At 36.9% G+C, this 24,098-nt stretch overlaps 1 protein-coding gene and 1 long non-coding RNA gene across 3 annotated transcripts in view; one reads left to right on the plus strand and one right to left on the minus strand.

The window, feature by feature from the left end:
• Positions 1-2,029: 2,029 nt before the first annotated feature.
• Positions 2,030-4,582, minus strand: LOC143707231 (uncharacterized). Its single transcript, XR_013193116.1, has 4 exons — positions 4,471-4,582; positions 3,061-3,119; positions 2,806-2,864; positions 2,030-2,340 (listed from the first exon to the last, which is right to left on the minus strand). It is a non-coding gene; the product is annotated as an uncharacterized LOC143707231 (long non-coding RNA).
• Positions 4,583-6,170: 1,588 nt separating this feature from the next.
• The window catches only part of usp43a (ubiquitin specific peptidase 43a), a 117,091-nt gene continuing 99,163 nt past the window's right edge, over positions 6,171-24,098 (plus strand). The window contains exons 1-2 of one of the 2 annotated variants that reach the window (XM_077198994.1): positions 6,171-7,130; positions 14,445-14,594. In XM_077198994.1, coding sequence (XP_077055109.1) covers positions 6,540-7,130; positions 14,445-14,594 — 741 coding nt within the window. In that variant the 5' untranslated portion in view covers positions 6,171-6,539. The remainder of the gene's footprint in view (positions 7,131-14,444; positions 14,595-24,098) is intronic. The other variant, XM_077198995.1, reaches the window with a different exon arrangement.

Consider the following 24,098-nt stretch of genomic DNA (forward strand, 5'->3'; position numbering starts at 1 on the left):
TTTTTCTTTTCTTTTTTGGTGTTTTGAGAATTTTATGATCTATAATTAATATTTATGCAATGAATATGACCCATTTCCCCCCAGTTTTACCCCCATTGAATATAATAGAAAATAATATATATATATATATATATTTTTTTTTTTTTAAGCTGTATTTCATTTTAGAGTCAAGCCTAGACCTCATGAAAGCAATTTTTGAAATCAGATGGATTCCATCTGGTCGACAAATTGAGCATTTTAAAAATGCAAAACAAATAGGTAATCTGAATTTATTCGTTTGTTTATGTATAAAAGTGTGTTTGTGTGTGTGGATGTGTCTGTTTTGCACTCTGGATGTTTTATAGATTCACCCCTTCACTGTTGTGTTCTTTTTTTCTGGATCGTGGATGATTTGTAGATTGTACGCACAAAAAAACTCGGTATTTTCACATTTTTGCCAATTTGCCATTCATTTCCTATCCGGGTCCATTTGGAACCGAAGGTCCTGAGTGTGACAATTCTTTTTACAACCACTTAGATTATTCAAATCCTGTCCTCAATTTTTTTGCATGTTCATATACCAAGTACCAAAAAAGTCACCAAATTTCAGACCATTCCGATGAAGCTATGATTTAAAAAAAAAAAAAAAAAAAATTTAAATGCGTCGGGTCCATTTAGGCCGAAGGACCCAAGTCAGCTAGACATTAAGTCAGCTACACTGTTTACTTCTGAGTATTACATTGTATTCTTGGCCATCATTTGTAGTAGCCTATTCACAAACTGTTTGCTCAAGCGTACACTGTAAACAATTATCGTGATTTTAACGGTAAAAGACTGTAAAAATGCTACAGTGCAAAACTGTTAATTGGTTAACAGAAAGTGTCCTTACTATATACGGTAAATAACTGTGATAGATCTAACGGCACATTTAATGTAATTTTACTGTAAAACACCGTTAAATGTACAGTTTTTGAAAGTGAAAAAGAACAACTCATTGTATAATTTACAGTGAAAAAACGTAAATTGACATTCCCACAATTCCCTGCGTGACACTTCACATTTTATGTATTTTTATTGAAATAACTACACTGTAAAATCCAATTTGTAAACCTTACTTAAAAAAAGCATGCAAACCGATTGCCTTGAAAAAAACGAGTAAAGTGAAACAGGAATAGTCTGTAGTACTAACAAGTGTCTGTCTAGTATTGTACACTTACAAGAGAGTTCTAGTAACTTAAAACAAATTTGTATAGTATACTTGATACTTTACTTTAGATGTACTTTTCTTAGTATAGACTACCCAGAATTACTATTTTTAACAACTAAATAATTTCAAGTAAAATATACTTTGTGATTATTCCTAACTACTAATTTATGCTAGTTGTGTTAACTCTGATGTTTTCTGCATACAACTTGGAATTACTGAGTTTACTTTACTTCAAAAGCAATTCAGTTTACTTGTTAAAACCATGCAAACCGATTGCCTTAAAAATAACAAGTAAGCTTTACTCCAATAACTTAAGTGTAGATTAATAGATCTATTGTCTATTATAAATCATTGAGAATAGGTACACAATTTTACAAAGATAACATTTAAAGCTGGACAAATACATTTAAGGCAATGATACAGTTCAAAGGTACATTTATTATATTTGTTTTATTAACAACTGACAGGGGTGGTCCACACAACTTTCTTTGTATTTTTCTAAATATTTAAGTCACTTTCTGTTTTTTCTCTTCTTTTTATAAAAACCTTTTACAGTACAGCTTTACCAATTCAAAAATGGCAATAACTCACTTTTATCAATAACACTTTGGAGTAAAACTAGCTATAGGCCTAACAAGTGCACAAAGTGGCTAAATTCATTAAACAATGAAAAAGAAATGTCTCTGACACACATAAACTTTAAAAATTAATACACTGGCAGCCTCTAAACTTGCTTATAAACCTTACTTAACTTATAAATCAATTAATCTATTTCCACTTTCATAAAAAAATCTAATGCCAAACATCATCACTCATTTGATTACGATTACATTGTAACTCATCAGGAGATTTTTAAGAGATTGTAGTTTTGGTGGGAGTTTGCTCTGTCCCAGACCAAGCATCACTTTTTGAATAAAATTAAGAGTGTTTTTCATGTCTTTTGGGTAGTCCAAATTCAAAGCATAAGACAGCCCAAACAAGACGCAAATGGCCTGAGGCAGGTTCTGCAAGTTATCCATCACGATACCTCCCTCCAGAATAATTGCAGTAGACACTGGGCAAAGGTATAGCTTATTTGGAGAAAGAGCTTCTTCATCCATGACAGTCAGCAGCCCAACTGATACGTGTGCCCAGGCTTCATCGACATCACATACCTGAATGAAACCAAACAATAAAAATATTACAACAGGGAAATGTGCCAAGGCATGATTAAAAAAACTCAGCTTCAGTGCAGGGCTGCACATACTCGCATAATTGGCAGTGAAACGCAACTTTGGGTTCACTTGCTTGTCTGTCTGATTGAGAGTGCCAAACAGATAAGTGGACTTTGAGTGCGTTAAAAGATTTGAAAGAGCACAAGCAATCCATATGAAGACAAGGTATTGGCTGTTGCCGAGTGAAGCCTCCATGTTTTAGACGATAATGTTTTAACAACTGCCCTCTTTTGTTTGCAGTAAAAATACAATGCTTACAGTTCCACTGCATCTGCAAGAAATTATTTGAAGTAGACATATATTATTCGTGGATTTAGTCTCCCAAAAAAATATAAAGTGCAGTGTAGTGAACACTGTCTGTCACACACTGATCTATTCTAACTTCTGTAAAGGAAAAATCCTTACCAGTGTATCAAGACCTGCGCTTTGAACGCCACTCAGGAGACAAGCAGGCAGAAGGACTTCTAAAAAAAATTGAAAAAATAAATAATAATTAAGTTCTGCTTTGCAAGATTAAAGACACATTCCTTGATATGCATGTTCTTCAAGCATTACAGAAAACATACCTTTATTCTCCCAAAAAAATATAAAGTGCAGCGAAGTAAATACTGTCTGTTACACTCTGATCTATTATGACTTCTTTAAAGGAAAAGTCCTTACCAGTGTATCGAGACCTGTGCTTTGAACGCCACTCAGGAGGCAAGCTGCCAGAAGTACTTCTAAAAAAAATAAATAATAATAATTAAGTTCTGCTTTGCAAGATTACAGACTATAGAAGCTTGTTTCCGCCACAGAATGAAAAATAAAAAAGGTAATTGCGACTTTTTATCTCACAATTCTGACTTTTTTTCTCACAATTGCGGGTTTACATCTCGCAATTCTGACCTAATTTCTCAGAATTGCGTGTTATAAAGTCAGAATTACGAGATATAAAGTCAGAATTGTGAGATATAAAGTAAGAATTGGGAGATTTAAACTATTCTGAGGGAGAAAAAAAAGTTGGTCTTTTTTTCCCCTTAAAATTGGCCTGATAACTCGCAATTGCGAGTTTATATGTCACAATTCTGAGAAAAGATGTCAGAATTTCGACATATAAACTCGCAATTATGTGTTATAAAGTCAGAATTGCGAGATGTAAACTCGCAATTGTGAGAAAAAGAGTCAGAATTGTGAGATAAAAAGTCACACTTCTGTCTTTGTTCTCAGAATTGCGACTTTATATGACGCAATTCTGACTTTATAACACATAATTGCGACTTTATTTCTCACAATTCTGACTTCATATTGTCAATTGTGAGATAAAAAAAAGTCGCAATTATTTAATTTTTTATTCAGCGGCGGAAACGCTTCCATAACAGACACATTCCTTGATATGCATGTTCTTCAAGCATTACAGAAAATATACCTTTAAATAGGTAAGTTACCTCAGTACAGACAAAAACAGTGTTTCCACTGATTAACGTTACTTTCAGTAATGGTGTGCAAATAAAACAATAAAAACGTTAATTTGATATTACCATTACTCAGTTTAAATTCACTTACTATTACTAAGTTTGTCATCTTGTTAAAATATGGCTCATTAAATAAGCAGTGAAATAAGGCAGTTGTGATTGAGTAAAAAAAAAGAGAAACCTTTACAGTGCTTGCATTACATTCTGAATTTCAATAATAGTATAGTACTAATGCTGTTGTGAAGTCACAAATACTGACAAATATCATAAAATTCGTCTCTGCATAAGCTGCGGTTACCTAAGTTACTGTAAATGTGCGCCATTTCAACATATTAGTAACGTTAATAAATGGTAAGCCAATTCAGACAGAGGAGAATGCATCAGGGAAACAGTAAAATAGAAAATAATGATTCCTAATACTTTTTGGACAATTTAAATCCAGGAACCGTTGTGGTAAGTTAACGTTACCTGATCGTTTTACAAAAAAAAACAGGTCGAACCACAATCTGTAAGCTCCGAATAATATCAAAATAATTTGGTACACATAAAGATGAAAAGCAAAAATAAGCGACAGAAAGTAAATAAAAAAAAATTCACACACAAGTTTAAAGTTACTTACCTTATTGTAGTTCCAAAAACAAAATTAAGCTCCAGATAAACGCAGTCTCTCAACGTCTTTCCAGTTTCCTCAGCTGCAAAATTGGCGCCGAATAGGCACGCAGACTCCATCGCGCATGCGCTCTCACAAGGCCGCTTCTTCTTCTTTATTTTTTTCTGCACATTAGGCACGCTTTAATGCACTGCTGCCTCTCACTGGTTTGGTAACGTCATTTCATTATTTTTTTGCTACTTGGTTTTTTCAAGTAAGCTTCAATTAAACATTTGAGTAAATTGTTATTTTCACACTGCAATTTACTATAACTCAAAAAAACCTTGTAAGAAATATGTATTTTATAGTAGTGAGTAAAGTTAACTAAGTAAATGTGAGTCAGGAAAGCTATTACATTTTACAGTGTATGTTTCTTCTTAGTTTTCTTAGTTATTTTCTAATCAGTTATGTACATTAGGGTTTTATGTCACATTTAATGTTGTTAAATTAATGTTTATTGTATTTTTATAATTTCGTGTGTGTTACCGTGATGGTGTTTAATGTTTGTGCGAATCAGACTGTGCAGCTTCTATATAATAGTCTTAACTTTCTTGTTGAAGATTGCTTGTGATAAGTTTTGATTTATCACGTGACTCTCATCACTGCTGTGGTGATTGTTGGTTTTATTACAATGGTACAAAACGGATATTAATACTTCAATGGGTTGGTAAATTAACATTAAATCAGATTATGAAATACGGTTTATTACTGCAAATTTTACGTTAAGTCTGTAAAACCAATAACGTTGATACTGTATTTTTGACGGTAAAGTTCTGGTAACCACAGCTGCCGGTTTTATTCCGTAAAAACAACGGGATTTTTTTTACAGTGTAGCGTTTTTTCGGAGTTCACTGTAGCTCCCTGAATCGTCGCGCTCATTCATTTGTGGATGTTAAGTGAACCTGTAGCCTAAGTCAGCTAAGCTGTTTACTTCTGAATATTATATACTTCTGGTGTGCTTAACGTTATCGCTACTGTTTAATAGTAGCCTATGCTATGCACCAACTAAACATATCTTATTCAATGCCTTACAGTCTCTTTCACGGCCATCGTATAGCCTATTTACAAACTGTTTGCTCAAGAGTAGTATAGGCTACTCTAGCGTTTTCTCTGCGGAGTTCACTGTGTAGCCTGCTTCCTGAATCGTGTAGTTAAATTTTCCATATTTGTATGTCATTTGGTCAGAATCAGTATTTGCTTTCTACCATGCACAAATAAAAATATCACTGAACTTTTGCTGTTTGAGCACTCAAACACATCAAACCAAAAACACACAAAAACTGATTTTGCACAGGCACTTTGCACTAGTTAAATAAAATTTTAAATGCTAAATGAAAGTGTGTAGAGTTAAATTCCAGCTATTTTAAGGCATGAAGATTTTTTTTTTACAGGAAAAACATTTAAATATGTAATTTTGGTGATCAAAGATTAAATTTAAGGGATAAAAGTATCAACAGGGGGACTTTAAATACGGAGTATACAGCAATGTTTGTGTTTGGAGAGGATATGAGCAGCGAAGCAGGTACAGGTGTAGATGGACTTCCGTCTTCAGGCTATTCATTGGTCACGTCCACTTCTCCCAATACATGTTCAAAGTAAACCAGGCTAATAAGATTCATAGTGGGAGGGTAGAAAGCCGTGTATCCACCATTCAGACGCATTCTCCAGCCAGAAGCCGGAGAAAGAGAGCGGAGAAAACAGCCAGTATGGGCATCCACACATAAGCACGCATGTAGGTGTGGCGTAAAGAACAAGAGTTGTGACTGAATGGAGTTAAGCCCAGTGTCATTTCAGGTGCGTAAGCGTCATGGATAAAGCGAAACTAGCGCAGTTGAGTTCAGCGATAGGGAATGTCGGGACCGCGTTAGTCATCATGAGCCTCGGCGCCGACACCGGTGCTTTTAGAGTCTGTTTTTCATCGTCGTGATGGTTTAGTGATGAAGAATTTCGAGACGCACAGGACGCCGTGGCTTCTCACCATAGTGCACTTGTTTCTCTTACTGACTTCTGATAGGTTTGGGTGAAACAACAGGCTAAACATGGATACGCCGAGGGAAACCAGGAAACAAGCAATCAAAGCCAAATCAACCAAGCGCAAGAACAAGACGCACAAGTCCCAGAAGCTGTTCAGAAGGAAATCGTTGAAATCGCTTGGAAATTTTATGAGCAGGATTGTCAAAACTTTGGGCACTTTAGCACACTTGGGGGACGCGGACCAGCCGGACGCGGGGGAGGATGATGATGGGGGGTTTGGGGACACTCTGAGCGCCCAAAACTCTGGGAATTACAGAGAGAACTCGACGAGGAAGACAGTTGCACCCGCATCATCTTATGGATCTGTGAAAGAAAGACTGTCCTGGTGCTACGGCGAGAAAACTCCGGGAGTTCAGGGTCTGAAGAATCACGGAAACACCTGTTTCATGAACGCCGTGGTGCAGTGCCTGAGTAACACGGAACTTCTGGCAGAGTATCTGGGTCTGGAGCAGTATAAATGTGAATTATATGAGCGGAGGATCAACGGGGTGATGAAGAGCGAGGAGGTCAGGGGGGAGGTGACGGAGAAGCTGGCGTCGCTAGTGAGGGCGCTCTGGACGCTCGATTACACGCCGCAGCTGTCGGTGGAGTTTAAGGTGAGTTTCGATCAACTTACACAATGGCACGCCCCTATTAATCAACATAGTGTAGACAACTTCTTTGAGAGATCCTTTCTTTAGGTGTAGTGTGGAATCGTTTATTTTGCTTTACTGAAGATCATCAACAGGTGGGTTTGTCTGAACAAATTGAATTGCATCCCCGAGTCAACCAAATCGCAGACATTTTAAACCTATTCGATTCATTCGGACATGTCCGATTCGGATTGATGGGGGTTAACAGTAACATCACCGACTCTTAATTGAAAATGTAGCATTCTAATTGACTTTCATGAGCTCAATCATGGTTGCTACAAAGTAGGCCTAAACTGAGACACACAACACACACCTTTATAAACAACACGTTTGTTCAAAACAGTTTGGAGCATGTAACGTTAGCTAGGACAGGACTGAACAACTGAATCGTTCTAAATTGATTCTATAAAACGAACTGTTCAGAAGAACCGATTTACGGAAATAAATAAGTAGACGTCCTCATCACTAATTCAAAAGTCTGCTCTATGCAGTCTAGTGTCTGTGGTGGAAGTGGGAGGGACTTCGAGTAGGAGGAGATATGCAGGTGAATCACGACCAACTTGTTTTGCAAGAATGCAGAATGTTTTTAATTGACAAAAGGAGTTTTGTCAGATCAGAAAAGTCTTTTGTTTTTACTTTTTCTTTTTTGCAGGAAAAAAATGTCAATACCACAACCTAATGTCTGGCAATAGGCTAACACTCTTTTAAACATTATGCATTTAAAACATTCAGATAAACAGGATAAGAATTCTGTCATCCACTAACAAATGCCTTGAAAGCACAGTATCTAGCATCTTGTAACTTAATGCTTTCCCAGAGAGAAAGAGAGGGAGAGAGAGTTGCACATTAGTCCACATTCTTAACAGACTTTGCCCCTGGTGTTCCCATTCATTCAGATCTGCCCTGTTTACCCTTTATACTGTGGACAGTTTCTGCTCTGTCTATAGACCTCATAAGCTTATAGTATCAAGTGTATCAAAATGCACCCTTTTAAAAGCCAGCCTGACCCGGGATTTCACTGTAAAAGTATTTCTGAAGCCTAGTTATAGACTAAAATGGTCCTTTAAACTATTAACTGAACCCTGCCTTCTCTGTCATGGTTTTAATTAGGCCTAGTCCTAGTAATTTAAATAGTCCTAGACTATCTAGTTCAGAGTTTAATTAGCTGATTTCCTGGAGGAAAACTAAAGCACTCCAGGACTGAATTGAGGCTTAAATTAAACCTACCAGGAGCCAGGTTTAACTTCAGGTTAACATTGTGTTTCAAAGAAGACACATGAATTACTTGGATATATACAGTTGTGGTCAGAATTATTGGCACCCTTGGCAAATATTAACAAAAAATGTACACAAACCTCACCTTTAATTGAAGCAAAACAACTGAAAATGGGGGAAATATCATACACACTGGCCACAATTAATGGCATCCTTTTATTCAATACTTTTTGCAACCTCCTTTTAGATAAAAACTGATTTTTCTTTCTATTTTCTTGACTTTCTAATTTGTGAAGCTCAACAATCTTTTGCTGCACATCAGCACTATATTATTTAGTACCGGTCAAAAGTGACACTGGATCATGTGACACTGAAGACTGGGGTAATGGCTGATGAAAATTCAACTTTGATCACAGGAACAAATTATATTTAAAAAATATATATATTTATTTATATATTAAAATAGAAAATCAATATTTTCTTATTTTGTTTTTTCTGTATTTTTGATCAAATAAATGCAGGCTTGATATTAAAAATAAGAGACTTCTTTCAAAAACATTAAAAATAGTAATGTTTCCGAAGTTTTAATTTATTTTTTAATTGCAGTATTTTTTCTACTGCCTTTCTCAGTTCCAAGCAATTTTAAGATTTGATTGGTTCATTCCATGTTTTATAGGCAACCTCTCTCATGCTAATTCAGATTAGCACAGTTGGTTTGAAATTAATCTTGTTTATTTTTGTTCAGGACTTGATAGTCCAGGCGTTAGTAATCTGTACTCAATCTGTGTTTCGGAAAGCCATTTTGTAAACCACGATTAGCTATTCTAGATTAAGGTCTACTCTTGGATTAATTTAAACCCTGTCCGAGACCCCCAACTCTCCCCCACCCCCACATATATTTTAGTGCACACAAAGTAAATGAAGCAAAACCCGCTCAAATTTGTCTTATTATGGCCACGAGTTTAAAATTCATTTTAGTATGATTTATAGAGTTTAAATGTATTATTCATAAATGTATTGTTTTAGTGGCCATAAGAAGATGCATGTTTCTGATATCTGCCCCAATTCCATGCATTCCACTTTTTTTCTCAGCAGCACCCTGTCCTGTATGTTATAACAAATAGAATTTAGTTTATCTGTCATAATGAATGGCACTTCCATAGGAACAAAATAAAATATGATAATTAATAGTTAAATTAGTAATACTTAACCATTCAGTTTTGCTCGTCTTGTTTACAGGGTTTGGTTTGTTGCTGAATAGTAAAGACATGAAAGTGGCCACATGGTAGAGGCCACAGTGGATATTTAGTCTCTGAGGTGAGGAGATAAATGATGAGGGTGAGAAGGAAGGTCAGAGGAAAGTGAATAATACAGAGCCTGATCATCAGCAGAAATGAATGACTCCTCCATGTGGAGAAACAAGACAGACTGGACATTATGACTTTTATACATCTCTCTTTGTTTTTCTTCCTTCCTGTCTGAGTTCTATATTCCTGTTAGTGTTTTCTCGTCCAAACTCTGTCCTGGAGGGCCACTGTCCTGCAGAGTTTAGCTCCAACTTGCCTCAACATACTGCCTGGAAGTTTCTAGTATGCCTTGGTAAGCCTGCAAGGTTAGCAAAAAAAAAGTGTAATGCCTGCTAACGCAGTGGGATGCAGGGAAGGACACCAGAGGCCCTTTTTTAACCGATGTCAATGGAGGAGAGGCTTCACTATGCTGAATAAAGTGCTTTTGTGGGAAAACGGCTTATCATTTAATGAATTGACATCGGCTAATATTCAACATGTTTGCTCTTAAATATTGATCTATTTACTGAAAAGCAAATGCTGTTTTATAAGAGAAACCACAGACAATTGCGTGACAGGTGTGATTCAGTTTGCAGCACTTTACATTTCTATGATATCCACAAACAGTCGCACAACTCTGAACAAAATTCAATGACATCAAGGCTGTAATGTGATTGGTTATCACATATATTGGTTAGCACATGTGATCCAAGTTAGCATTACACTTTCTCCAATGTTAGAGCCACGGACACTCGTATCTCCCAATTATATGACCATTTCTGGCATAGTATAACCTTGATTAGCTGTTCAGGTATGCTTAATTGGGGTTGGAGCTGAACCAGGCTGAATCCGAATTCGCCAAATAGGGCATTATTTGAGGGGACAGCCAATTCTAGTGGTGTCGAAACCATAGTGGACATTATTGAGTGCACTCATTCAATCCCACATTGCACCGCGATATCGAGTGTACAGCCAATGTACACTCGACGGCTGTCTGAAATCGCTCACTCGTTTTCATTCACTTCTATAAGTGAACTGAATTATTGGACTAACGTAGGAAATAGTGGTTGGGTTTAGGGGGCGATTTCGGATTCAGTCCCAGAGATTGTCTTATTATAAGTAGATGAGAGGGTCTGTGGCTCTTATCATTGGAAAACGTAACGGCTAACTTGGATCACGTGAGGTACCTCATCTTATTTTATAATGGCAGTGACGTCAGTGGCCAGCTTTCAGAGTTTTATGACAGACAGTTACACACAGTTTCTTGTGGAGTAGCGCGTTCGTCTTGTGAGTAATGTTTTATATTTGGTGTTATATCGCTAGTAAACATACAGTATGACTGCAATGTTTGTGGATGTGCTTTACTGAGTGGAAAAATAGTGTGAATTGCTTTGTAAGATGCAGATTACAGTGCACATAAAACCACACATTTAAGGTTTAGATTTGAGTCTGTATACATAGCAGAGATACTAGTCATTAAAAATGTAATTGTAATTTAATTGTTGAAATTTGGAATCCATAGAATACATTTATTTCTTGAAATCTTTATATTTTGTTTACCTTTATTCATTAAAAATGCTGTGTATGCCTAATAATAATAATAATAATAATAATAATAATAACACAGTCATAAATCATTACAATTCAAGTCTAATTCATTTGTTGAAATCTTGAAGCCACGGTGAGTACACATCGTTATTGTATTTATTTTTAATAAAATAAATTTATTTTATCTTTATTCATTAAAATGCATCATATCAGCACTATAGTGCATGTCAGTCATAGTCATTCAAGTCTTATTATAATTGGCAAAGAAAGAAAACGTCGATATTGTTTATTTTCTTTTGACAATATAGATAATCACAATGGCTATTGTTAAATACTACTACACATTTGCTGCTGGTAATGCCATGAATGAGTCTTACCTTTCGCGACATTCCCTACTCTGCCTACTCTTATAAAACAACATTTTTATCAAGGCAAAATCTACATTTAGTTCCCACCAAAAGTATTGTTTATGTTTAGTGTAAACAGGATGTCTATTCATTAAATGATAAGCTACTTTCCTCACAAAAGCAATTAATTCAGTAAAGCAACTTCTCCATTGATATCATTAAAAAAATGGCCTCTTGTCTCTTTTCCTGTGTACCAACAAAGCTGTAGCGTTAGCCTTTTTGGCTAAAGGTTGCAGGCTTGCCTTCAGTGGCTTTGTCGCATTTCCCATTTATAAGACCATATTTTATAAGACATATTTTTTTTTTTCTCAAAATAGATTAGATTCCTCAACGAGCCATATTCGGCCAACTGGCCACGTCTTTGACACCCCAGATCTAAAATGGAAAACTAGTTGATTCTAAAATGAAAAGATGAATGTGGTAAAGGCACATTCCAGCGCGTCTGTCTGGAAAGCTGAAGAACAGGAGGGAAACTCTGCTAGCAGCGCTGAAGCTGAGGTTATGTAATGCCGTCATTCATCATGTTGCTTTGAATTGGCAATGGAACAAGGACAGATCGTGTTAACCTGCTAGACTTGTCATTCTTGTGTAAGAGAAAGGAAAGGTTTGTTCTCGGAAGTGAAGGGAGGTTGGTAATTTATGTCTAACTAATTCACATACAAATGGTATTGTTTGCCCATTGGACTTTTATATTGTAAGAAGAGGTTGAAAGAACACAAATGAAATGTTTTACAGTTTACAGGGTTTCAAAGTCTCTGTGCTATTATGTTTAGGGACTTATATGAAGTTCAAACAGTTTTCTACAGTATGAAAGGGTTGATGGTTGATCGATGGCTTGTTTGCGACTAGCTGGGAGGATGAAAGTCAAACCCAGTCAGTTTAAATCTGTTCAGAGATGGGGTCGATTGAACTCTGTTGATTTAATTTCCTAAATATCTCATACTAGACCACCTGTTAACCTGCTGTGGCTGTAGGCCTATATACATGTCAAATAAAATACAGCCTGAAGTTCCTGTTGTTGTTCTTCGCATTTCTGTTCGTTAGAAGTATCAGTTTATAGCCTGCAGTCCTGATAGACAAATATTCATAGGTGTAAATGTCATAAAGCTGCAGTACAAGGACATCTTGGAACTTTGGACCCAGTTTACTCATGCAGACATGATTTGAATTGATAAAGGGTGTCTGTGCTTCAGGTGAGCTGTTGTGACAAATAACATTGAGTATGGAACTGTCAGTGTAAGTGCCCTTAAAAGACCAGAACATCCCAAAAAAGAAAATTCTACCATTATTCACTCACCCTCATGTCATTGCAAACTTGTATTTAGGAACTTTCTTTAGGAACATAAAATAAGATATTTTGAATTTTTTTGGGGTTATGCTGTCTACACAATGGAAGTCGATGTTAACCACAACTGTTTAGCTACCAACATTTTTCAAAATATCATCTTTGGTGTTCCGCAGAAGAAAGAAATGCATACAGGTTTGGAACAACATGAGAGAGAGTAAATAATGACTACTGTAAACTTACAGTATCATTCAGCTTGAGCTACCAATGAGTTGACATGAGGGTGAATAAATGAAGACTGAATTTTCATTTTGGGTGCACTATTTCTTTGATACAGTTGAGCAAACACCATAACAGTGATACATGTGTAAATAAAACATGTTGTGCTGGTTAATGCAATACCGAAACCATATAAAATGAGAAATAATATATATATATTTTTTTTTTTTTGAGGAGTGGAGAATGCAATATTTGAGGATTTGTTTTTCTTAAGAGAAGAAATTAGCAAAATGAGGTTCCATTATAGAAGTACAGAAACCCATGTATTTCTGTTCTTACTGAAGCTTTGTGATTCCCAAAATCTGCCTCTATCCCTGATCAATCCAAATATATGTAGATAAGGAGATTATTATGATCTGATTATGTGATCAGAGTTCTTTACATACTGTCTGTTGCACAGCCCTCACACTCAGATGACCGTGTGGGAGTTTGACATATTCCTGATGTCCATCTTTGGGCAGTTTGTTCATGTTAGTTTTTAGGCCTCAAATAGTTCACAACAAATAAGGTGTAAACTGACTTTTCAAAGCTTTAATTTGTTTGCATTGAGAGAAGCGAAAAATCTCTCTTCATAAAGTCGATTTTTGGACTCATTATCAGGGGAAAAGGTGTTTATCTTAGACAAGTTTGTGGCTCAAAATGTCACTTTTTTTTCGTACAGCACCTGTCAATAAAACTGTGAAATAAATAACACCACACCTCAACAGTTAAGGGCTGTTCACACCAAGAACTATGACTATACGATAGTTATAATAACAATAACTATATTGGTGTCAATACCAATGAACGCATGATAAAAATGTTGTATACTATTAGTGGGCGCTGCAGTCATGTTGTCTGCCACTTTAAATGCTCGTGCTCTTTAAAGTTGGGTGGATTACGATTGGCTGTCAGTGTTTTAATAGTTCACAAGTTTAAAAAAAAAACATCTGAAAGTGAGTTCAAAGATATTGATCATAGTTGTCAATTAATCGTTATAGTTGTGGTGTGGGCTACTTCTCAAAGAATAAGATCAATTATTAAAACTTCGTAGGTATAGTTATGGTTATAGTCATGGTTCTTTCTTTAGCTCTGGTCCACGAGTTTGGTTGGTTGAGTAGTGTTCCAAGGCCGTTTATTACCACAGCTGTCAATTTGTGAGTTTGATATTGTGTTGATGTGAAGCGGAGATTTGTAGATATGAAGTTATCATGTCATTTGATTTAAAATTGAATCCAGATCAATGTTTTTCTGACACAATCTCCCGCTCCTTCCCTAGAGTGCTGTGTCCAAGTATGGCTCTCAGTTCAAAGGAAACGCTCAACACGATGCTTTGGAGTTTCTGCTCTGGCTCCTGGACAGTGTGCATGAGGATGCCAACCTCTCCACCAACAACAACCACAGCGGCAGAGCCAAATCATCCAGCAAGGTAACACACCACTATCAGTCCTTCTAAACGCTCTTTAAAATATTTTTAAAATCAACTAATTGGTGAGACAATCCAGCGACCAGAATTGTAATTTTACCGCTAAACGGTTAATATCGAAAATTTAAAGAAACAAAATTACGTAAGCTAGTAGAATGCACTAAACGACTAGTCCGTGTCTCAACTCTGGCCCTTGAGGTCCACTTTCCTGCAGAGTTTAGCTCCAACCCTAATCAAACACACCTGCCTGAAACTTTCTAGTAATCTAGAAGCTGCGTCTGAAATCATAAAAATGCTGCCTTTGGAGGATGCTTTTCAAGGTAGGAAGGTATCAAGGCATTTCCGAATTATCCAATGTTAGCTTCACTTCCTGTCTCCTGAGATACATTCATCTGATCGGTTTTTGAAGGCAGCATAGATATATCCTTTGCTACCTTTGATATCCCACAATCCTGTGCGTTCCATTCCGTGACATTAAAGGTCTTTGGACATTGAGTCTGAAATTCTTGTCCGAAATTTTCGCATGTTAAAAAACAAATATGACCTCACGGTGTGTCAATCATGTTTACACACTGCCCCCGAAACTTTCATCCGTCAAAAAATCCTGATTGTGTTAACTTTTCTGCGTTTTTCGCATCCGTAGCAAGCATTTTGAGAGTTGTTTTGACAATTCAGTGCCACCGTACAAGCCAAAATCCAGAAGAGTTCAGGATCAATTGGTTCACGGAAATTGGTGGTCTTTTTTTTAAAATATGTGGCTCCAGTATCGCTAGCAAAGCATCAAACTGAGCCACTGGCATCCTGAAGTAAACTTTGAATCGCTCTGGATAATACCGCAGCTCCTTGATAAGGAGGTGGAATTCTACTTCCTCTCTGTGCAATCTCAGGATTGGGTGGACCCAATATTTCCTCTGATAGGATGGCAGATGAAAACAAAATCATCCTCACTGCTTGAAGGCTCATCGCATAATAATACGCATCGGACATGGTTTCTGTGCATGACGAATTTTTAGGATGACAGATACAAAAATACTAAAATTTCAGACTCAGTTGATGAATTTCGGACTTTGTTGTATTAAAGCTATATAAATAAAGATGACTTGACTTGACAAGGCTTAAGCCTAGTCCCAGACTAAAATACATGTTTGAGCTGTTTTAACTGAAATCAACTTGAACTGATATATTTTAAATTGTCTGTGCCATTGTTTTGTCTCAAGATGCACACCAGTCATTTATTTTTCTAAGGCGCTTTATAAAAGCCTAATTTGTCTGTTGAAACCAGACCTTCATGTCATTTCTAGCTAGAAATTACTATTGTTGTAGTTAAATATTTGCTTAGTTTTTTTTCACCAAAGGTCTCTCTATCTTGCTGTAGATCATTCAATCTTTATGCTTCCTCAGAAGTCTGTCCGTTTGAGGAACCTTCGTGCACAAACGTTGCTTGCAAAGTCATTGCCTGATAGGGCAGCAAGGCAACAAGTCAGCTGCCTAAGTTTTCGGACGCAGCCCTTGATTAGCTTGTTCAGATGTGTTTGATTAGGATTGGAGCAAAAGTCTGCTGGAAACTGCGCGAGGACCAAAGTTCAAATCCCCTGGACTAGTCTGTTGCCATGACCCATCGTTGCTTAGGAGATAAGTGTTTTTCTCAGCACACAGCACCATAGGTTGCTTGTTTGTTTCTATAAAGATATTTAGTTCATATAAACTACAAGAACTTGAACTTGAACATCTCACTAACTTTAAATATAGAGATTAAGGGATAGTTCTGGCATCATTTACTCGCTCTCATGTCGTTCCAGACCTGTATGACTGTATTTCTTAAAATGAGCACTTCTGAGAAAAGAAATAAACGAATTGCTAGAAGTTGTGAACTTTGTGAAGTTCATGCCATTGTGTAAAGTGGCAAATGACCAGGCTTGTGTCTTAAAGTTTGCCAACAAACGTTGTTTTCATAGTTATCTCTGAAATAATTTGTGCTTATTACAGTACTTGGAGGGAAACTTATAGTTAACGCACAGTTTCTGCTACTTTCTACTTTGCTGTCCAAAACACTGCAGACAACTAATTTAAATAAGATTCCACTTCAGAATAACACTGTAAACATCATAACCTGCAATAGTTATCTTAAAGAGCTATTTCTACATATACAAATTTGTTTTGTTGGTATAAATGTATGATTCAGTGATATTAAATAGTATTTTTGATCAGTTCATTTAGATGTTACCATGTTTCGGTGTACAGACCTCTGGTTGGGATAAAGATCTGCATATTAACACATTACAAAAGTATAATCAATTGTTCTCGGTTATAATTGTTAACTTTTAATGCTTATTTGTGCACTGACATGCATTAAAAAAAATATTCCGTTCCCCGTTTGCATTACAGTCCAGTTCATAAGTTCATGTTCACCCAGTTCACCCCCTCATACATATAACTGCTTGACTAGTTTTTTTCTTCCATTGATAAGGCACTGCATCCAAACTACCAGTCATCTCTTGTGTGTCTCTCTACATGGTGTTTCTACTGAGTCTGAGGTCTCAAACTCCATTAAGCTAATGAGAAGGAAGTTGCAGCCTAAGATACGACTCCCCCCCTGTGCATGATACATTGGCTGACTAGTTTTCCTGTTTCATTTGTTAACTTTTGTGCTAGAGAGAGGGCGTAGGAGGGAAACATGAGTGGGTGGATTGGTGTGGGGGTGTTGTGAATGTGTTGTAACGTTCTGTATATTTCAGTAAGACCTTATTGTAAGTGTTTATTCTCTTTAGAAATCAATGAGGAATTAGGGGGCATGGAATGCACTTAATAAAAATTCACTTGGGTGTTTAAAAGAAGGTGCAGGTTTGATAATTACACCTAATCATCCTCTCAGAGTTGTTAGAGGCTGTTAGAATGCAGTGGATTTTACAGTGTCAGACAGCAGCAGGTCAGCTCAAGTCTGTTTTGGCAGTGAACACACTTCAGCCTTTGTCTGCTGTAGTGGCAGCAAACGAAGACGCCAAGCCTGCATGGTAATGTGGCAGCTCCATCAAGAGCCATTTTTAGACTCATCACAGAATGGGTCCGTATCTCTGGCCCCATCACATCACACTCTGATCTCATCCAAAAAGAGACACAATTATTACCAGCTGAATGACAACTAGACACTTTCATACCCCGTCATTGCTTACAATTAAACATTTGTATTTCACTCTCGTTTAAATCAGTGAAGCTTTACACTGTGTCTGCGATTGTTGATTGTAAAGGGGTATTTTTATAGTTTTGGTGTGCAGTTTGCTTGTGTCTGCATTGCAAGTGAGTGAAGCAACATGAAGTGTGAGCACTAGGAAGATTCCACTTCTTTTTCACAGCGGGAGGGACCGAATCTGAGACAAGACAGAGACCTCAAGAGGGTCGAGTCCGAGTCCAAAAAATAACGTATTGGATTCAAGACTGAGTCCGGTCTCGAGTAACACTGATATTCACAATGTAAAATGTCAAATGTTTTAAACATAGTTTCAAACATACAAATCAAATGTTTCTAGTTAGAGAGAGAGCAAGAGAAATTGATTAAGAGATGACTGGTCAATTGTTATTCCTGGGCTGTTTGTAAAAATACCTGTATGAATTTAGCCTGGTTCTACCAGACTCTCGTACATTTCATTTTTACAGAGAGTCTGGCACCGCTCCATTGACATGCGTTAACTTCCTTGTAGGCGGGTATTCTATTGAAGTCTAAAACTATTGGATCTGCCCAGAGTCACTCTATCTGCCATAACCAATCGCTAACGTTTGGTCGTGACAAACGAACCAACGTATGTCTTTTCCCGAACACCGTGGGAGGATGGCCATAAACACAAAACTAAGCAAAGATTGTTCTTGCTCCGGCTTTAACTTCTTGATATTCGGCAGCGTTGCCACAACGGACCGAATGGCTTCGCTCGCATCTTTCTTATTTTGAACTACAACTCAAAATAACGCACGAGTCGACATCAACGTCATCGTTCTCAGCCACTCCCTCTGTTCGCTGATTGGCCCGGTAAAAAATTGATCGGAGAAAACCAAAGTCTACAGCGCAATCCCTACGTAGTACTGAAGGAAAATGAAATTGAGCGGAAGTGCGTAGGAGGGCGGAGCCAGGCTAGTATGAATTACCATGAAAGTGCTCATTTCAGTGGTTAACCTCAAAAGAGTGAGAGTTTAATCAAGAGATTAGTCGGTCTTGGCTATAGCCTGATGTACTGCGCCTACATGACCACAAGAATCTAAATCGGTTTGAAGGAAACATGTATATAAATAGTTGTGACAATCAGAATCTTCCTAGTTCTCACACTTTAATAGGATTTACCCAGCAAAACGGAACCTTCTCTGAAGGAAATATTACTCAATACGTCCACCGCCTCAAAGCCCAGCTGTCCATCTGTAATTTACCTTCATCAATTTAAAGGGATACTCCACCAGTTTTTCTTATTAAACTATGTTATTCCCTTAACTAAGACGAGTTGATACATACCTCTCTCGTCTCAGTGCGTGCACTATATCGCTCTGTATTGCTGCAAAACTATGTTAGCACTTAGCTTAGCCCATGCATTAAATATGGGCCAAGCAGAGAAGCGACCAAACACTTCCACGTTTTCCCTATGTAAACACAGTTACTCGAGTAGTGTAACTTGACCTGGGCTGGTGACACAAAATAAACCGTTGCGCTTTTCTAAGCGTTTAAAATTGATGACTATATTGTATGGCGGAATACCATAACAAGTGCTTTTGAGCACTTCGACTTGGCGCAATAATATCTTCACTCGTGAAAAGTCCTCTTACCGGCTCCCGCTTCCTCTCGTTGTATTGACGGAAATGTCAGAGGGAGAGGAAGCGGGAGCCGGTAAGAGGACTTTTCACGAGTGAAGATATTATTGCGCCAAGTCGAAGTGCTCAAAAGCACTTGTTATGGTATTCCGCCATACAATATAGTCATCAATTTTAAACGCTTAGAAAAGCGCAACGGTTTATTTTGTGTCACCAGCCCAGGTCAAGTTACACTACTCGAGTAACTGTGTTTACATAGGGAAAACGTGGAAGTGTTTGGTCGCTTCTCTGCTTGGCCCATATTTAATGCATGGGCTAAGCTAAGTGCTAACATAGTTTTGCGGCAATACAGAGCGATATAGTGCACGCACTGAGACTAGAGAGGTATGTATCAACTCGTCTTAGTTAAGGGAATAACATAGTTTAATAAGAAAAACTGGTGGAGTATCCCTTTAAATGATTTTTTTAAAGACCCTATTCTGTTGATGTATGGAAAAATTAAAGCAATACAATTTGCATTCTTCTCTACGTAGCTCTTTCAGACTTTCTGGAGGTGAATAATTTTAGAAGTAGTTTTAGTTTTGCACTTGATTAACAAAGCTGCACTTCAGTTTCTTTGGCTGTTGCCACAAGTGTCTCAGGTACACATATACACTAAATCCAGACACATTCATTAGTTACTGTGAGATCTCTTTGCCTTGATGGAAGTAGTGCTTATAGGAATATAATGGATCCAAGGATGGTCTGTTTACAAAGATTGACTCGCTGGTATGTCTTTTGCTAATAAATTCATAGAATATTTTGTTTTTGTTTGCATAGAAGAACTTCTCACAAAAAAATTCTGCCTATAGGCCCCGCTATACTTTGAAATCGAAGAAAGAACTGATGTAATGTAATTTCAAACAACATCAGGCCAAAAACAAAGTTCATTTGGAGTTTGTTTTTGGAATTCTAAACAGCTTGCCAAAGAGAACTTTCCGGAAAAGTTTGCTCCGGCTGTTAAACACCTTGTACTACCATTGGTTCGTGGAAATTTCTTCTTTTGAGTCGGTAGAGCTGAGACGTCTGCGATTGAAAACATAAACACACAAGAGAGCAGCTTTATAGTAGAAAAGGAAGTTGTACTTCTTTTGAAAATGTGTTTAATACTGTAAAGCTGCTTGATTTTAAGCAATCTATTGTATAAAGTGCTATATAAATAAGTTTCACGTGACTTTACTGGAGTGCCGAATTGCAGAGCTTGTGCAAACAATTCCACGTTGCTATTATCAGATGCTTTTCTTATGCTTTATAAAAAAAATGCTTGCTGTTTTCTCAATTTTGTTGTGTGTTTATTTTGTTATTAAGAGGAAAGCACGCAGCACATATTTAAATATTCATCTAAACGCCGCTCTCAGCAGTGCCGGATGTTTGCTAACAGTATGGCTGGTCAAGTATTCAACTTCGCTTTACCCCTAAACGAAAAAGAAAAAGAACTGAGCCGTGAGTATATCAGCGCCTTAATTCACAACATGTGCTTATGTACATGAATTTGTTCTTAATCTTGTTCGAATGTTTATGAATTTGGAGTATTCTAAATGAGCGACCACCCAAGGTTAGTCATTTGCATAAAACACACAAGCCATCTCCATATAAGGGCTTTCCATACAACCTTGCGTTTACAGCGTTTCGTCACTCTCAGCAAACATATAATGCTCTCTAAAGATGCAGTCTTGCCTAAGAGCATGCACAGCAAGATCCTTGAACGATGCCAGGTGTGCGTACTTCAAAACCAGTTCAAACACAATAAACACCTTTTATACAGACCTCTCATTAGCCAGCTTTACTTGTGTACCAGTGTTTCTGCGTTGTCATGAGCAACTTCACAGTTTTGAGCTATAATGCATCTTTTTTTACTCGTTCACTGTATATGATGAAACATATTTGTGATTTTTGCATATATAATAAATATAGAAATCTAGAATAAATTTAATGAACGTTATTATGATAAACATTCTTACACAAATGTTATGGATAAATGATTGCGTACGCATACTTGGTGAATGAGACATTGTCTTTAAACACAAATGTCATGCTGGGTATGAGTGTACTGCAGTTTCGGGCACATCTATGAATTCTCAGATTGTCTTGCATATTACTATCTAAACCGGCAATTCCAATCAATCTTACTGTTTGGCTTTTGATAGTCAGGGTTCAACTGTAGCATGGCTTACCATTTGATTGTATTTGCAAATTTGTATTGACAAAATTGATGTAGAGAGTGACTATATAAGAGGGGATGGTCTTGACATTGATTTGGGTGAGTCTTGCATGGCATAGTCTAAATAAAGTCTAATTGAAAAGCCATTTTTAGATTGCATTTTTATTTTATTTATCTAATTCAATCCATTTATTTTCTTTATAGCAAATATAAATTGATACAATAATAATAATAATAATATTTCTTATATAAAATTTCAGTAACACTTTAGTTTAGGGTCCAATTCTCACTATTAACTAGTTGCTTATTAGCATGCATGTTCCTAGGATATTGACTGTATTGATTGGTGCAAACAGTGTCTACCACTTGGTCAGAGTCTTCACCTCTCCCTCACCAAATACACTTAATGCTAATGTATCCTTCTTGAGGAGCAGGTGTTACACAGAAGCATGTTTTCAAACATCGAAACATTGACAACGGTGTTTTTGAAATTTTAATTTGATGTTCGTCTTTGTGCTTGTTGGCTGAATTTGAATTAGTTCATTATTTGTTCTGTTATTATTGGTGTGTTTCCAGATATGTCTTCAGGCGCATCTCTATATCATTCAGCATTATTTGAAGCCATTTTTGCCACACTGTGCACTGTTTTTGGTATATTGTGCTGTCATTGGTTTCAGATTAGGCTGTCCACAAGTGCCTCAAAACATTGTGTGGCTGGTCACTTTCCATGTCGATTAGATGGCTTCTCCCAATAGTGGCATGTGTAATCTGCAAGACTCTGAATGTAAAGCCGAGCCTGTTTGCTTGAAGTGGAGAGTGTCTGGAGAGACTGATTCCAGCTGTGCAGACTTACCTTCAGATTGGTAGTGACACTGAAGACTTAGAGTTGAGAATAAACAAATAACGAGAATCTAAAGTATAAACAGGAAATGGAACAACCCACTCTTTTGAAAAGCTTTGAGGATTGTATGTTTTTTTAGTGTCCTGATGGCCTCACATGCTGCAGAGAGAACAAACCAAATCACTTTGATACCCTTGTCATCTCAGTTATTTTGTAGTGCTAAATCCTGTTCAAACTGACTTCAACAAAGCAAACAGAAATCATTAAATTTTAAATAGATTTATAGCAATAAATTAATAAACAAGCAACAACAAATATATATATATATATATATATATATATATATATATATATATATATTCACATATATATATTATATATGTGTGTGTGTGTGTGTGTGTGTGTGTGTAAGTTATAGAGAACATTAAATAGACTTCGCTAAAACTGAGGTGGCTACAGCGATCTGTCACGCTAAAAAAGCACATTAAAAAGCGTAATAATGTTGTTGTTTTTTTGCTTATATGAGGCTTTGTTTACAAAAATAATAAAGCACAAAACTTATTGCGATTTATTGGATTCGAGGATGTTGGATGTAAATCATCTGTTAGGGTAAGCTATTAGGGTTGGATGTAAATCATCATCAATGCTCTGAGCAATATGCCTTTTATTATGCAGTCTCCCTTTTTGTGACAACTACAGTTGTGTAAAATAAAATTAATAACCAGGGCTTGACATTAACTTTTTTTGCTCACCAGCCACTGTGGTTAGTGGATTTCCAAAATTACTGGTCATAATTTGACATCGAAACTATTGGGAAAAACTGCCATATAGATGATTTTTTTAAATATATTATCTCAGAATTTAGCAGCAGGTATATTAGGCTGCTGTCACTTTAAGACCTGATGCACGGATCCATTATGCTGTTAGTAATGGTGGCTTTATACTTTGAGCAGAAAATCTGCGGGAATGAGTAAAAGTATGCGCAATACATGCAATCCCACGCCCAGCTATATTACAGTAAACATAAATTTCAACCCCCCGAGGTGGCTAGTAGGAGTGACTGCGTTACACGGCACTACTGTACTTTTCGTACAGACCTTGTTTAAAAAAACTAAGCATTTTGTTAGCTTTTTAGAAGATTTAGCATTAAACATTGCTTCAACATTTTTAAAACATTATTTCAACACTGAAATGTGGTTGAAATAATGTAAGTTTTTGATTCTGTGTTGAAAGTCACGTGCCGGTTGGGTTTGATGGTCTAATGCACCCTATTTTTCTGGGCTTTTTTAAGATTTACTCGTTGGCTAATTCTTCACACAATGACTAGTTGATTTTTCAAATCCCTAGTTACCGCATTCAGCGACTGGAATGCTTACTAGCGACGGACAATACAACAACCAGGTGACATCCATTGATAAAATCACTGGCAGTGGAGTTTTAGTATGTATTCTGGTACTGTCTCCAGGGAGTTGTCTACTATTTCAGTTCTGCTGTAAATTCAAACATTGTCCCAAGAAAATCTGCTCTAAAACAATAGTACAGTGATGACTACATAGTTATTTCAATAGTGGACTGTGGCGAGCAGGACGAGGCCGAGGGAAGTGAGAGAACGGCGCAAGGCCGGTGGCGTGAGTGTTACTGAATGACACCTGTGAGACGCACCGAGGGACGTGAGAGAACG

This window comes from Siphateles boraxobius, unplaced genomic scaffold (genome assembly GCF_051911475.1).
Source record: "Siphateles boraxobius isolate OS27281-9 unplaced genomic scaffold, OSU_SipBor_1 41, whole genome shotgun sequence".
Taxonomy (NCBI): Eukaryota; Metazoa; Chordata; class Actinopteri; order Cypriniformes; family Leuciscidae; genus Siphateles; species Siphateles boraxobius.